The sequence below is a fragment of the Trachinotus anak genome, unplaced genomic scaffold, assembly GCF_046630095.1.
Source record: "Trachinotus anak isolate AG129_WGS33_773 ecotype Australia unplaced genomic scaffold, CSIRO_AGI_Tana_v1 ptg000008l, whole genome shotgun sequence".
Classification (NCBI taxonomy): Eukaryota; Metazoa; Chordata; class Actinopteri; order Carangiformes; family Carangidae; genus Trachinotus; species Trachinotus anak.
In genome coordinates, this window is record NW_027273859.1 from 22,505,057 (window position 1) to 22,517,799 (window position 12,743).

General features: G+C 38.5%; 1 protein-coding gene across 2 annotated transcripts; it reads left to right on the plus strand.

Moving 5' to 3' along the window:
• The first annotated feature begins 706 nt into the window (after positions 1-706).
• lhx6b (LIM homeobox 6b) lies at positions 707-12,743 on the plus strand. 2 transcript variants are annotated; one of them, XM_071483566.1, is made up of 9 exons: positions 707-885; positions 1,515-1,645; positions 2,273-2,404; positions 2,811-2,932; positions 6,027-6,247; positions 7,825-7,925; positions 8,944-9,039; positions 10,333-10,504; positions 11,950-12,743. In XM_071483566.1, the coding sequence occupies exons 2-9, from the start codon at positions 1,643-1,645 to the stop codon at positions 12,030-12,032; spliced, it is 930 nt and encodes a 309-aa protein (XP_071339667.1). In that variant the 5' UTR covers positions 707-885; positions 1,515-1,642; the 3' UTR covers positions 12,033-12,743. The 2 variants fall into 2 exon arrangements, with proteins under 2 accessions (XP_071339667.1, XP_071339668.1); XM_071483567.1 differs by lacking the exon at positions 707-885 and having other exon boundaries at positions 1,505-1,645; positions 6,030-6,247; positions 11,950-12,181.

Sequence of the window (12,743 nt, forward strand, 5' to 3'; positions counted from 1 at the left end):
TCTCATATTATTCTGAAAAAATAAATCAAAGCAAAACATCCACATGAAAAACTAATAGGAAACTCTGAGAGGTAAATAACTGGAATCAGAAAAAAAACAAAAAAACAGTTTTTGTACTGGGCCTGATATAAAAACATAAAAACACAACACTACAAACATAAAACTGAACTTTACATAAGTGCATGTGAGTGCTGTTTTAAGGCAGACTTGTGAAATAACTCTCCCATCTTGAGCCATGTGAATTGAAAATCATCAAAACCGAACACAAAGGAAAAGTGTAGAAATGTACTTAAAATTAAATTCTATAGATAATTAGCTCTAAACAGCACTACCAGCATCCTAAACGCCTCCATCACCCCGCAATCAGCAGTGAAGTGATTTCAATAACAAAATGACTCTGGACTCTGATCTGCAGGAAAAAAAAAAAAAGAAAAAGAAAACTTCTCAAAGTTCAGTGTTGGTTGTTTTATGATATTCTTGTTTTTGTGTTTCTTAATGAATTCCTGTGAGGAGGGTAACCCCGGGCCACTGCTGGCCCATGTGGGCAGCAGCATCACATCCTGTGCGACTCAACTGGGTGTAAACTCCGAGTCGAGGCGGGGAGAAGAAACCACAGCGCACCAACAGAGCTGGGAGTCTGCCTGGGAGGGTGGTGCTGGTGCCACTGGTTTGATTCCCAGTTCCACAAAGTTAATCAAGTTGGATTATTTTGTAGACAGAGAGAGAGAGAGAGAGAGAGAGAGAGAGGGAAGGAGAGGAGTCTTTCGGGGAGGAAAGCCTGCACAAACAACCATGTCCCACGGAATTATTTGGATATTCTCCCTGTGATGTTCCGCAAAAACTTTTATCGGACGATGTTTTCGCTGCTTTTGGGAGGTTCTCCATGTATGAAGTATATGTTTTTCTTATTCCCATAGGCCCTCTCTTCTTATTTCACTGCCTCCAATATTTATACCCTAGCTGATAATTAACATATCTTACATTCCAGTTCATTTCGACAAAATGAAGGACAACACGGAGTCCGGATTGCCACCCAAACGCAGATTTTTGGCAGTTTATGAATGCAGCTGTAATCACCCAGGGGAGCCTCAAGTACTTAAATGGGTCCATCACGAGAAAAAGACAATCAAGCTCCTTTATGCCTCAAGATCAGCTGCAGTTTCTGCACATTGTCTGTTATGAATAGACTGATCTCCAGTTGAGCCTCTTCAGTTTGGAGATTTTTCGATTTTCGATTATACAGCTATTGAAATTAGGATGCGCCGCTTTCTTCTCTCTCTTGGCTTGGTGGCTCGGTTGCCTTTTCTTGATTGACAGATGAAATTGACACTCGGGTTGCCTCTTATCAAGCGAAGCATTTCAATCCACCGCTAATTGCAGATATAGTGCCATCCTTTCTTTTCACTGCGTTTGATTGCATGGGAATACAGCCTCCTATTGCGCACAAGAGGAATGATCGATCAGATATAATTTTTCCCCCCTCCTAATTGCATCAAAATTTCTTTTGTTGCCAGGGTTTAAATGCAGGAGAAACTGTTATTCGTTGTTTTGGACCGGATATAGTGTGGGTTGGGGCAGAGATGCGTAATGCGCAGAACAAGCTCCATCTTCTCTCCAAATAGGCAGCGTTCAAGACCCGAAAATGGTGAGTCAAACATCTGGGCGAGTTTGGTTTGCAACCTTTTGATTTCTTTGTCTTTCGGTGTGTGTAAGGTTTCGTCGATTCCTCTTCTTGCTCTCTTCCTAAACTTTCCCATGCTGGATAACCTCCGGCAGAGGCACAGCTTTCATCAGGAGCGAACCAGAGACTGCACCTATAGGCATTTATCATCAGGGATTTGGTTTAGAGAGGTTTAGAGTAAAGCCACCAAAACTCAGTTTATCCACATTTAATCTTCGGATTAGAGTTCACACAATGAATCATTTTAAGATTTATGTTCTTAGATTTAAATGAAAGTTATTTTTTATATATTATCGGGGCACATGCGTAGACAGACTATTGCCTCCAGTGGGTGTGATTAAAATAATATGAATGTTGCCTATAAAAAGACTAGAATAAACACTGGAGAAAATAAAGCTTCAAATCAGTGCTTTTTTTTCCCAGGGCTGGATCTTCATGTTTCCACCACATCACTGCTTAGGACTGAAATATTTCACGGACTATTTTGTTTTTTTCAGTAACTCTTAGAATTAAAAAAAAAAAAAAAAAAAAGCTGCAAGAGACGATGAAACGAGCCCTGTGTTTGGTATAAACTCGTCTTTTCTGACGCAGTCTAAGTCGGAGGTGAAGAAGGAGTCCGGCGAGTCCAGCCCATCGGAGGCCGCCTGTCTCTGCTCTCCTCCGGCGGCCAAGAACCAGTGCGCCAGCTGCGGCATGGAGATCCACGACCGGTACCTGCTGAAGGTGAGGAGCCGCGACCCACGGAGGAAACGCCACGATTGTTTGCTCTCTCACAAAGAGCAAAATGTGTCCGTGAAGCTTCAAGAGATTGAAGCTGCAGTTCAGCCTCTGAATTCGGTCCGTAGGTTTCCTTTGATTGGATTATTTTGGACTTTACACCAACAAAACAAGCGAAAAATATATGCAGATATTTCTTCCCCCTCAAGTTTCTTCCTTTCTTTCTTTCTTTCTTTCTTTTAGGAAAATCTCTAAATAGCTAAATGAACTGATTTTTGTTTTTAAAATTCTCTAAGATGTGTGGCGGGCTGATGAGCATCTTGTTGGGGGGTCGTCGCTGTGATTATCGGTCATGCACACTCAGCCGTGCATTAGTGTGTGAGTGTGATTGTGTATTGTTTCATCTCCGCAGGTCAACAACCTGAACTGGCACTTGGGCTGTTTGGAGTGCTCAGTGTGCAGAGCGTCTCTGCGCCAGCACAGCAGCTGCTACGTCAAAAACAAAGAGATCTACTGCAAACTGGATTATTTCAGGTAGGATCAGTTTAGTTTTGTTCTGGCTCTGATCTTTATTTGGGGAAGCCTAGAGCTGTTTTGTGTTACTTTCAGATCATCAGTGAAGTTCATTTAAAAATATATTTATATGATATATATAATATATTTGTTGTTATAAATCCCACATTAACGCAGATAGGCTGTGGAAGCAACGCACTGAAAAAGGATTTTACCATTTCAGAATTAATGTATTTATTTTATTATATTTATTTTCTAGAATTAATAATTAGGCTAATTATCATCTTTATAAACGAGGTTCAGTTCAAATATGTCGATTACCGAAATTAAATTAATGAATTTAAAGATTCAAATCTTTATCAATTTGAAAGTGTACTTTATTTCGATTTTTTTTTCCCCCCAGTCACTTTGTTTCGCCATGTCGATGTAGTTTATTCTGAAATATAAATTACAAATTACAGTTACAGAGTATGGTTTATTATTTCAATCTGTTTGTCGAATTAAATAGAGATGTCATAAAGTGCATTTGTTAAAAAAAAAAAAAAAAAAAAAAAAAAAAAAGAAATCATAGCCCAGCGAAAAAAGAAGATGTGACTGGAGCGTCTTCTGTAAAGGCTCCAGTTTCCCGGCGCATGACTGCGTCAGTGCAAAACAAAACCCGGATGATATATTTCCTTTTGATCTCCCATTGAATCGTCCAAAAACGTTCTGTAAACGTTATGAACTGATGCTGTTGACACAATATTTGAAGAAAGGCCGTCCTGTTGTTTTTCATAGGCTATTCATAAAAAGCAATGCAGACAAAAAAATGCAATAAATAATATCATAACTGATTCTACACACGGTAATGCTTCTCTAAAACCGTTCTTTAAAATAAAAAAAAGAAAAATAAAAAAAACAGATATTATCTTTGAATTTGGCTCTAATTTGTAGCTTTTGTTTGTAAAAGACCTGACTTTTACATCTGAATGGAAAAGAATGAATTTACAGTGAGAGGTCGAACAATGACTGATGACATAAAGATTATTTTTGTCCAGGTGATGAATCATTGGACATAATTGGGTTTATTTTTCTGGGTGTTTTTACAGCTAATTGATCTTTTCTCCCCAAGATCAACTTTGGACTTTGGTATAATAAGATTTGGCTTCTCAATTTCCTGAAAATTGATTCAGCATCATTCGCTAATTTTCATGACCCCTTTCTCATAGTGGGGCCCTGCCATCAAACTCTAGTGTTCGGACCATATTATTCTAGTTCACATTGCACTCACATGGTGCATTTTCCTGAATTAAGTTATAATAGTCTTTAGACAAACTACCACAAACCACCCGACTCATAGAAAAGTTTAGTTTACACTGGATTAATGTCTCCCCCTCACTTTTTCAAAATCCCAGTTGTATTTCCTCCTTTTTTTTCAGTTTCAGTTTGACTAACAAAGATCTCTCTACCTAGATCTCACCACTAACACCCATCTCCCAGGCTACATACAGGCTGGTGCATGTGTTTCAGAGAAAATGACAGAATCCATTATTGATTGAAGACGGTGGAAACATCAGTCAACAATAAGACAGTAAAGAACAGTCTCACAATATTATCTTTCATTAATTAATAAGTAGCATGATTATGAGACAATGGCAGAAGCAGAACTCTGAGGTCCCGTGGTTGATCTACAGGACTGTTTACCTTTAGTTCAAATCACACAACTTGAAAAGAGGAAATCACTCTTTGGTTGAGCTGATCACAGTTTGCAGACACGTGCAACTTGTGATAAAGAGTTGCAGTTAGATACTGCTTTGTTTTAAATGGACACAAGCCAAAATGTTTGTGACTCCAGACAAAGGCAGTGCTTCACAGTAGGTTTCATTTAGACTATCCAGTGCTGTCTTGAAGGCCAATACTGACACCAGTATTTTTATAATCAATTAAATTTGTGAAGTTTTTAGACTAATAACCACCTAAATCCAGACAGTTTCTCCAGAATATATCATGATGCAGTTGAATAGGCTCTAAAGACGCATTTAGACAAGTGGTTCCCAATGTTCTTGCTTGTAACCCCTTAAAATCCAGCATTGTGACCTGGTTTTCCTCCTGGAATTGTCTGATTTAAAGGGTTTTTAGAGATTAGATCCAGTATTTCAAAATGAAAGTGGCAACATTTTGAGAAATGATTTATTTGATCCACTTGTGACCTTTCAGATTTAGGGATGGGGAACCATCAGGCTGGAAACTACTGATTTAGACCATTTTCAACACTTCAAAAACTGCAGCTAAATTTCTATATTTAGTTCACTCTAGAGAAAAAGAGAGGCTGTTTCCTGTAACAGTAAGACTCCTCTGCACAGATGTTATAAAATATACCACAGAAAAAATACAAAATATTCTAGGAGACCACAAAAGAAAGCTCAAGTTATACAGTGGCTTATATTTCATGATGTTCTGATTCAAATTGCTTGATTAATTAAGTTGCATTTCAGTGAAATGTAACTGTGTAGCTGTCATATAGACTGATGTGATATCAAATGTGTGGAAAAGACCAAATTAGTGTTAAATAAAACCAAAAGTACGACAACAACATGCACAACGAGAAGGAGGAAAAAATGAAACCACTGTATTTAGCATGAAGAAATGTTCAAACTGAGAATCATACCAGAGAATCAAAATTCAAACCAATCTGGCAGGGATGGCTGGATGCATTTCAAGCATCTTACCCAAAGTTATTCTACAACTTATATCATACAGTCTTCTAGCCGTAGATATCAGCTGTGTAGTGTGGGGCAATATGATATATAGATATGAACACAAACAAAGAAACAGAGATGGAAATTAGTGGTAACTACCAAGGATTAAAGCAAAAATGTGCAGGTTGACTTTTATGTACAGGACAATTAAACAATTCAGCTCAATGTAAGACTGTGTTTAACACAACTGATGCATCATGGACTGTAAGTTCTTATTGTAGCTGTGAACGTGAATGTGTGTATTAGTTAAGACACTTGCAGTGTGGATGTGCACATACAGTGTATTTCAAAAGATTCTGCAGAGGAGAAAAAATAACACAATCAGGACTTTTAACTGTGCTCCAACCTTCACCTGCCCGTTTCCTTCTTCCTCACAGTAGGTTCGGCACTAAGTGCGCCCAGTGTGGCCGGCAGGTGTACGCCAGTGACTGGGTGCGCCGGGCTCGGGGCAGCGTGTACCACCTGGCCTGCTTCGCCTGTTTCTCCTGTAAGAGGCAGCTGTCCACCGGGGAGGAGTTCGGCCTGGTGGAGGGCCGGGTGCTCTGCCGCAGCCACTACGACATCATGCTGGACAACCTCCGCAGGGCTGCGGAAAACGGTAACAGACATCATCAAAGATGCACCTCTGATGGTCTCTGATGAGCCACTCAGCTAAAATATACAAAAGTCAGGGCCTGATTAACTTTCCGAGGGGCCCCAGGAGAATCATTTGTTGTTGGGGCCCATATTGACCCCCACTACACATGTCAGCTTCTCCATGCAGCCTGAAAAACAAACAATGCTCAGCTGAAATGATTAGTTAATTAATTAATTAGTTGTTTCAGAAAAATGCCTAAAAATCTCTGGTACAAGCTTCTCAAATGAGAACATTTGCTAATTTTTGTAGTTTTCTATAATAATAAAATCAGTGTATTTGGGTTTTAACTGTTTGTCAGACAAAAACTGTGATTATAATTTATTAATTTCAGCGTCAGGGAATGATGGTGGGTGTTTATGACCATTTTCTGACAATTTGTAGACAAAACAATCAATCAATTATTAAAGGAAATAATTATTATTCATGGGCCTGACAATGATGATAATTGTTGGCTGCAGCTTTACTCCTGTGGTGGAGTAATAAAACCTTGTCTTGAGGATTCCTGTGTTTTAATTACTTGAAACAAATAAAATCGAAGTAGTTTGATGAAACACAACTTTCTAACAAATAAGCTTAATATAAACAAACAGTTAAAGGTCCCTCTTCAAGACCAGGGCCCCGACATGGAGGATGCAATATAACTGATGTTCTACTTTCTAACAAATTTGCAATTAGACAGATTGTGTAGACCCAAACTATATGTAGTAAATCTGGGGTTTTGGTTGCCTTCCCGCTCTGCCCAGTTGGTAATCCAGCCTTGGTGAAGGCCTCTGTAACAAATGGAACAAAATATTCTGGCAACTTTTGATCACTTGAGCTCTAAAGTTTCCAGTGCGCCCTTTAAGTTTCCTCTGAAGTAGTTTTGTTCCACACTGGCAGACAATATCACAGACATATTCTGTAAGAGCGCAGTCCAGCTCTGCATAACATCATCATTACATCAAATGTTAAAATCCACATCTCCCGGTGCCTTATTTTCACCATGAAACACCAGTATTTGCTCTTTGTGAACTTCTTGAATGTGAGATAAAGATCAAAACGATGGACCTGCCACAACATCTGTCAGGTTAAGGTAACTGAACCTGGAGAGGAGGTGATATTTTGGGAAGCTCTAACAAAAATAATCACAGTGAGAATAAAATAAGCCAGAGGGAGAGAGGTATAAACAAAATTCACGCAGAATATTTCACGCAGAAGTCCATCATGTTCCACAGTAATGCTAAAATAGACATTTGTTTATTTTTCACTCTGATAATAACTGATCCAGTGGAAGGCTGTGCACTCTGCTGTGAGGAACACGTAGGCCATAATGGTATAAATACTTTGGAATGTGCGGTTGTTGGCAGGAAAACATTTTAATTATGTTTTGTGGCTTGTCTGGACAAATCTTTGGTTTTATGACACTGACTTTGTGTAGCTGCAACAAGATTGGCCTGTTAACTTTTATGTTGTGTTGCGTAACCTCACATTATGATCACTGACTATTTTGTTTTTTGCGGGCGAAGTGACATGAGAAACCTTGCTGTGATTGTCTTCAGGCACAGGGCTGACTCTGGAGGGAGCACTGCCCTCTGATCAGGACTGCCAACCAAAACCAGCCAAGAGAGCGCGGACATCGTTCACTGCTGAACAGCTGCAGGTAGATTCTGCTGTGATGTGTATATGTGTGTAAAACCATATATGTTATCATCACTCGTGCATTAATGTTTGAGCGGGATGCAACTCTTGTTGGTTGAGGTGAAGCTCAATTTAAGTCAGCTGATGATTATTTGCATTATGGATTCATCTGCTCATCTTGTTTGACTGGTAAGAGACGTCCATCACAAAAAAAACAAAAAAAACATGTTTATTCTAATTTATTTAGTCTGTATTCTCTTTTCCAGGAAATGTCTGCACACAGCTCATTCACATGTCATTTACTTTGAGGCAACAGTTCACTGCCTGTTTCTAGGAGAGCTGTGAAAGCACTGATAAGGTAGATAGCCATAACAAACAGCCTGTGTCTCTGTGTCTCATGTTCAGTTAGTGTCTCTGTTAGCTGGACCGAGGTAATTGGGAGCTACAGTGTGAGTTAGGTGAGAGACGTGAGCTTATGTCTAGACTTTGGTTTCCATCAGTCGTCACACATGTATGAGTTTGTGCAATGTGAGGATTCTGGGTTTCAGAGGACTGTTTCAGAGATTTCAGAGTGGCATTCCTGTTTGTTCATAATTTTTCTCCTTGATGCATCGAGCATCAATAAAAAAGCTTCTGCTTGAGACATCTGAAGTCTCCCAAACCTTCTTTAACTGGTTCACAAGATTTCCATCACGACCCAGAGCACAAAGTCCCACCTTCCACAGCCCAGACCACAGCATTTGTCAGTTTGTTGTCATGCTGGAACCACGAGGTGTTTCAGGCATCATTTGCATAAAACTCAATGATTACTCAAATGATTAATCATTTACCGAAACAGCTGCTGATTAATTATAAGATTATTTACTGATCAACAAAGCACAATTTTTTTAAAGTTCTTCAAATGTTGTGCAAAATCAGATTGTTTCAATAATAAAGCTGTCAAAGAAATTAAGTGGAATAACGTAATTGAGTGGATGTGTAGTTACTTTCCACCACCTGGTGCAGTATTACATGACGTTTCATACTGTCTGTCCTCACAGGTGATGCAGAGTCAGTTCGCTCAGGACAATAACCCAGACGCTCAAACTTTACAGAAACTGGCAGAAATGACAGGACTGAGCAGACGAGTCATACAGGTAGGCCACGATAAAGCATAATATAACAACATGGCACAAGTTTATGTTGTTCTATGCCACACAGAAAAGGGGTTGTGACATAATTAACATGATGGAGAAGAAGAAAAATACATATTTCAGCTCCACAATGTTATATTTAGTTTGGACTTCTCGATCATTTTGGCTTTTCAGGCTCCTGGAAACAGTTCAAATCAAACAATTTGAAAAAGGGAAAATCACACATGCAACTTGTGATTTGAGGTTGCAATTCAACACTGCTTTGTTTTAAGGAAAAAAAAGGTTGTGAACAACAGACAAAGACAGTTCTACACTACTCGACTATAAACTGTAAACTTAAAGTAATCAACTGTCGACCTGTGACCTGGTAAATCAGGTAAATCATCCAGTATTTCAAAATAAAAGTGGCAAAATTTTGATTCTTTTTATTTTTCTTGAAATTCTTTGGGAAAACAGCAGTGTCGTATCTCAGAGTAAGATGAGTTTCATTATAGGATTTACACACTAACACCATTAATATGATGGGTCAAATCCTCCCGCACAACACTGGAATGATTTGTCTGACCTGGCAAAATGAGCAGCTGCACTGGGACCCCAGGAGCCCTAAAAGCCCAGGTTCAATCCAAAAAAATCATACCTTAAAGAGAGACGTTGTGCCAAAATCTAGTTTCGGTTGTTCGAGTTTATAATCTGTTTGTTTTATCAGATTTCTTCTATTTTTTTCTGTGATGTGAAGTAATTAACATGCAGAGACCATCGGGCGAGGTCATAATCTTCCATCACAGGAGAACTGTTCAACAATTCAACAATTATCTTCATCATTAATGGGTCTGACAGTTATTTTCTGTCATAATTGATTGAATGTGTAATCTGTAAAATGTCAGAAAATAGTGATTAATGCCCATCATTATCAAGTTAACATACTCTAACTGCAGTCAAACATTATAAAACCCAAAGATCCTGAGTTTACTATTGTAGAAAACTGAAAACCAGCAAATGGTCACAATTGAGAAGCTGGTACTTGAAATTACTTAAATGATTCATTGGCTATGAAAATTGTTGCCAATTCATTTTCTTCTAATGAATGAATCGACTTATTATTTCACCTTTAGTGTGTTGCTTGGTTTCTGGGTATCTTGGGAATCCAACAACAAATATTTGTTCTTGACTCCTCAGCATGTTCAATAATCAAATAGGGCCAAACCTCAACCTAGATTTCTACAGTGTTGCTACAGAGTATACCCCCCACCCTCCACCTTCCTGCTACATGTTCACTTTACCTGTAATATTTCTCAGGTTTGGTTTCAGAACTGTCGTGCGCGACACAAAAAGCAGCCGCCTCAGGGCAGCTTCTCTCAGAACGCTCCGCTGTCCAGGATGCCTCCATCGCTGCCAGAAGATATCCACTACTCCCCGTTCAGCAGCCCAGACCGACCACATCTACTCGCCCTGCAGGGATACCTAGACAGTGAGTGTCAGCTACTCGTGTTGGTGCCTCTTTATTAGGGAACTAAAGAAACTGTCACACATGAAAACTTGTGTATTTTGTAAAGCAGAATAACACACCACTTTAAATGCTGTATATTGTACTTTTTACTGCCCTACATTATCTGGCAGCTTTACTTTACAGATTCTGATTTTACATACAAAACATATACAGAGCTTATAAAATATGATGCAGAGACATAGATTAATCTCAGTACTATAGTAGTATAATAGTATCCAAAAGTATAGACATGCTACGTTACACTGTTGAACTACATTTCAGAAAGAAACGCTGTACTTTTTACTTGTATACATACATTTATCTGACGGCTATAGTTATTTTCTACAGTAAGTAGTTTATATAAAAACATATGATCAGTCACTAAATTATGTTGCACTGTTGTACTTTAAAATGCCCAACAGTGCATAGAATAGTTAAAATCATATTTCAAATCATATCATTAAATCACATTTGTAGTGAAATGCATGTTGCCATACTGTTAGGGCCTGGCTGAAGAATAAAGGATACTATGCAAATAAGACTAATGATTGCAATAAGAGTTGAAAATGAGGATTAGAAAGAGGAATTTAATGAGGTACAAGTACCTCAAAATTTTATTGAATTACACTACTTGAGTAAATGTTACCTGCTTGTAAATGTAGTAACTCAATCTTGGAAACTCATTCTTGGAATAATGAGGGACTTTATGGAGTACAGCAATGTACTTATAGAGGACTTAACAGGTTAAACAGTGCATAGGCAATTTAGCCAGCCAGCTCATATTCATTGAATTGACTGCAGTCCAGTAAAAACAAACACTTTTCCTTCACTTATGGCAGCTAGGTTTTACTTTGTAGACTCTGCAGAACATCACTGTGGATAACACAATTTTTCTCAAACATCAAATCATTTATTTCTTATTTGCTCTAAAATGCCCAGTTGTTATTTCCTTGTTCCCCATCATTTTATTTTCTGCCACTCTTCCTTCATTTTAGGAAGCAGTTAGTATTTTATCAGTGCCTGATTCATACAATGTGAATTAAGGGTTTTATTATAAAGCTTTCAGTTTTCCTTATTCAAAGTGAGAGGATCAGGAAAAAGTATGTCATGTGTTGAACAGATTGTGAAGTCCTTAGAGACGAATGTTTAATTTGTAATTTTGAGCAATATAAATAAAAATGGCTCGACTTGAAAGGGCATTGTGAGGGCCCAACTGTGTTGCAGCTTTAAAAATATGAATCTGAATCACTTTTCTTACACTGGATGATTTCTACAGACTCCAATCAGTCTCTGTGGTTTTTGACTCATCATTCAGCGGCTCAGCGAGTCTTCATCGCTTATTAGTAGCATTTTCTTTAGCTAAATCGCAGTAACATGCTCACGCTGCCTCCCAAACTCATCTTGTTTCTCGTCTCTTCTTCACGCAGCTCATCCCTTCTCTGTCCTCGCTGCTCCAGGCCACTTGACCCATTCGTCCATCTCTTTACCACAGCTTCCCATAAGCCGCTGACCTCCTGTGTCCACTTCTCCAGCACTCCAATGATTTTGTGCTGAAAAAAAAAAAAAAATCCTCTGGGACATACTGTCGGTAATTCACTCTGTTTGGGAGTCTGATCCGTGGGCAGCAGGACTTCGACAATCTGTTTTCAATCGGTTGGATTCTTCGTTGTGAGACTGCAGAGCTAAACTTGTCTTTTAAAGACAGCAGATTCTGGTGATGGAAGAAATGTCCCGCCTCCATGCCAGCTTGGGAGTTATTTTTAAGTTTCTTTTTTTTTTGTTAGTTTTTTGTTTTTTGTTTTTTTGATGCAGAAAAGAAGACCACTTTTATTTTATTCCTTTTTGTGACTGGACACAAAACTTTGCAGCAGGACAGGATTTTCTTTCCTGTGGTTTACTCAACTCATACAAGGTATTTTAATTGTTGCTGCAATATGAGCGCCCAAAAAAGAAGAAAAAAGGAAAGTTGTAGCCGTATTACAGTAAAACCTCAGCATTTGTTTTATTATTTTGTGTTTATTATTATTTTTGTGAGCACATTTGCAGCTTTACTGTTGTTTGTTGTTGTATTGTTGTCAGAAAATGGAAACTCTTATTTATTCAGAACAAAACTCCACTTTAAAAAGCACTTTTAAATGTGTCTTGAAATGGAATAATTCAGTGATTGTACATTGTAAATACTGCTACGGTTTAATAAAATGTACCAGATCTGTTATGAGAA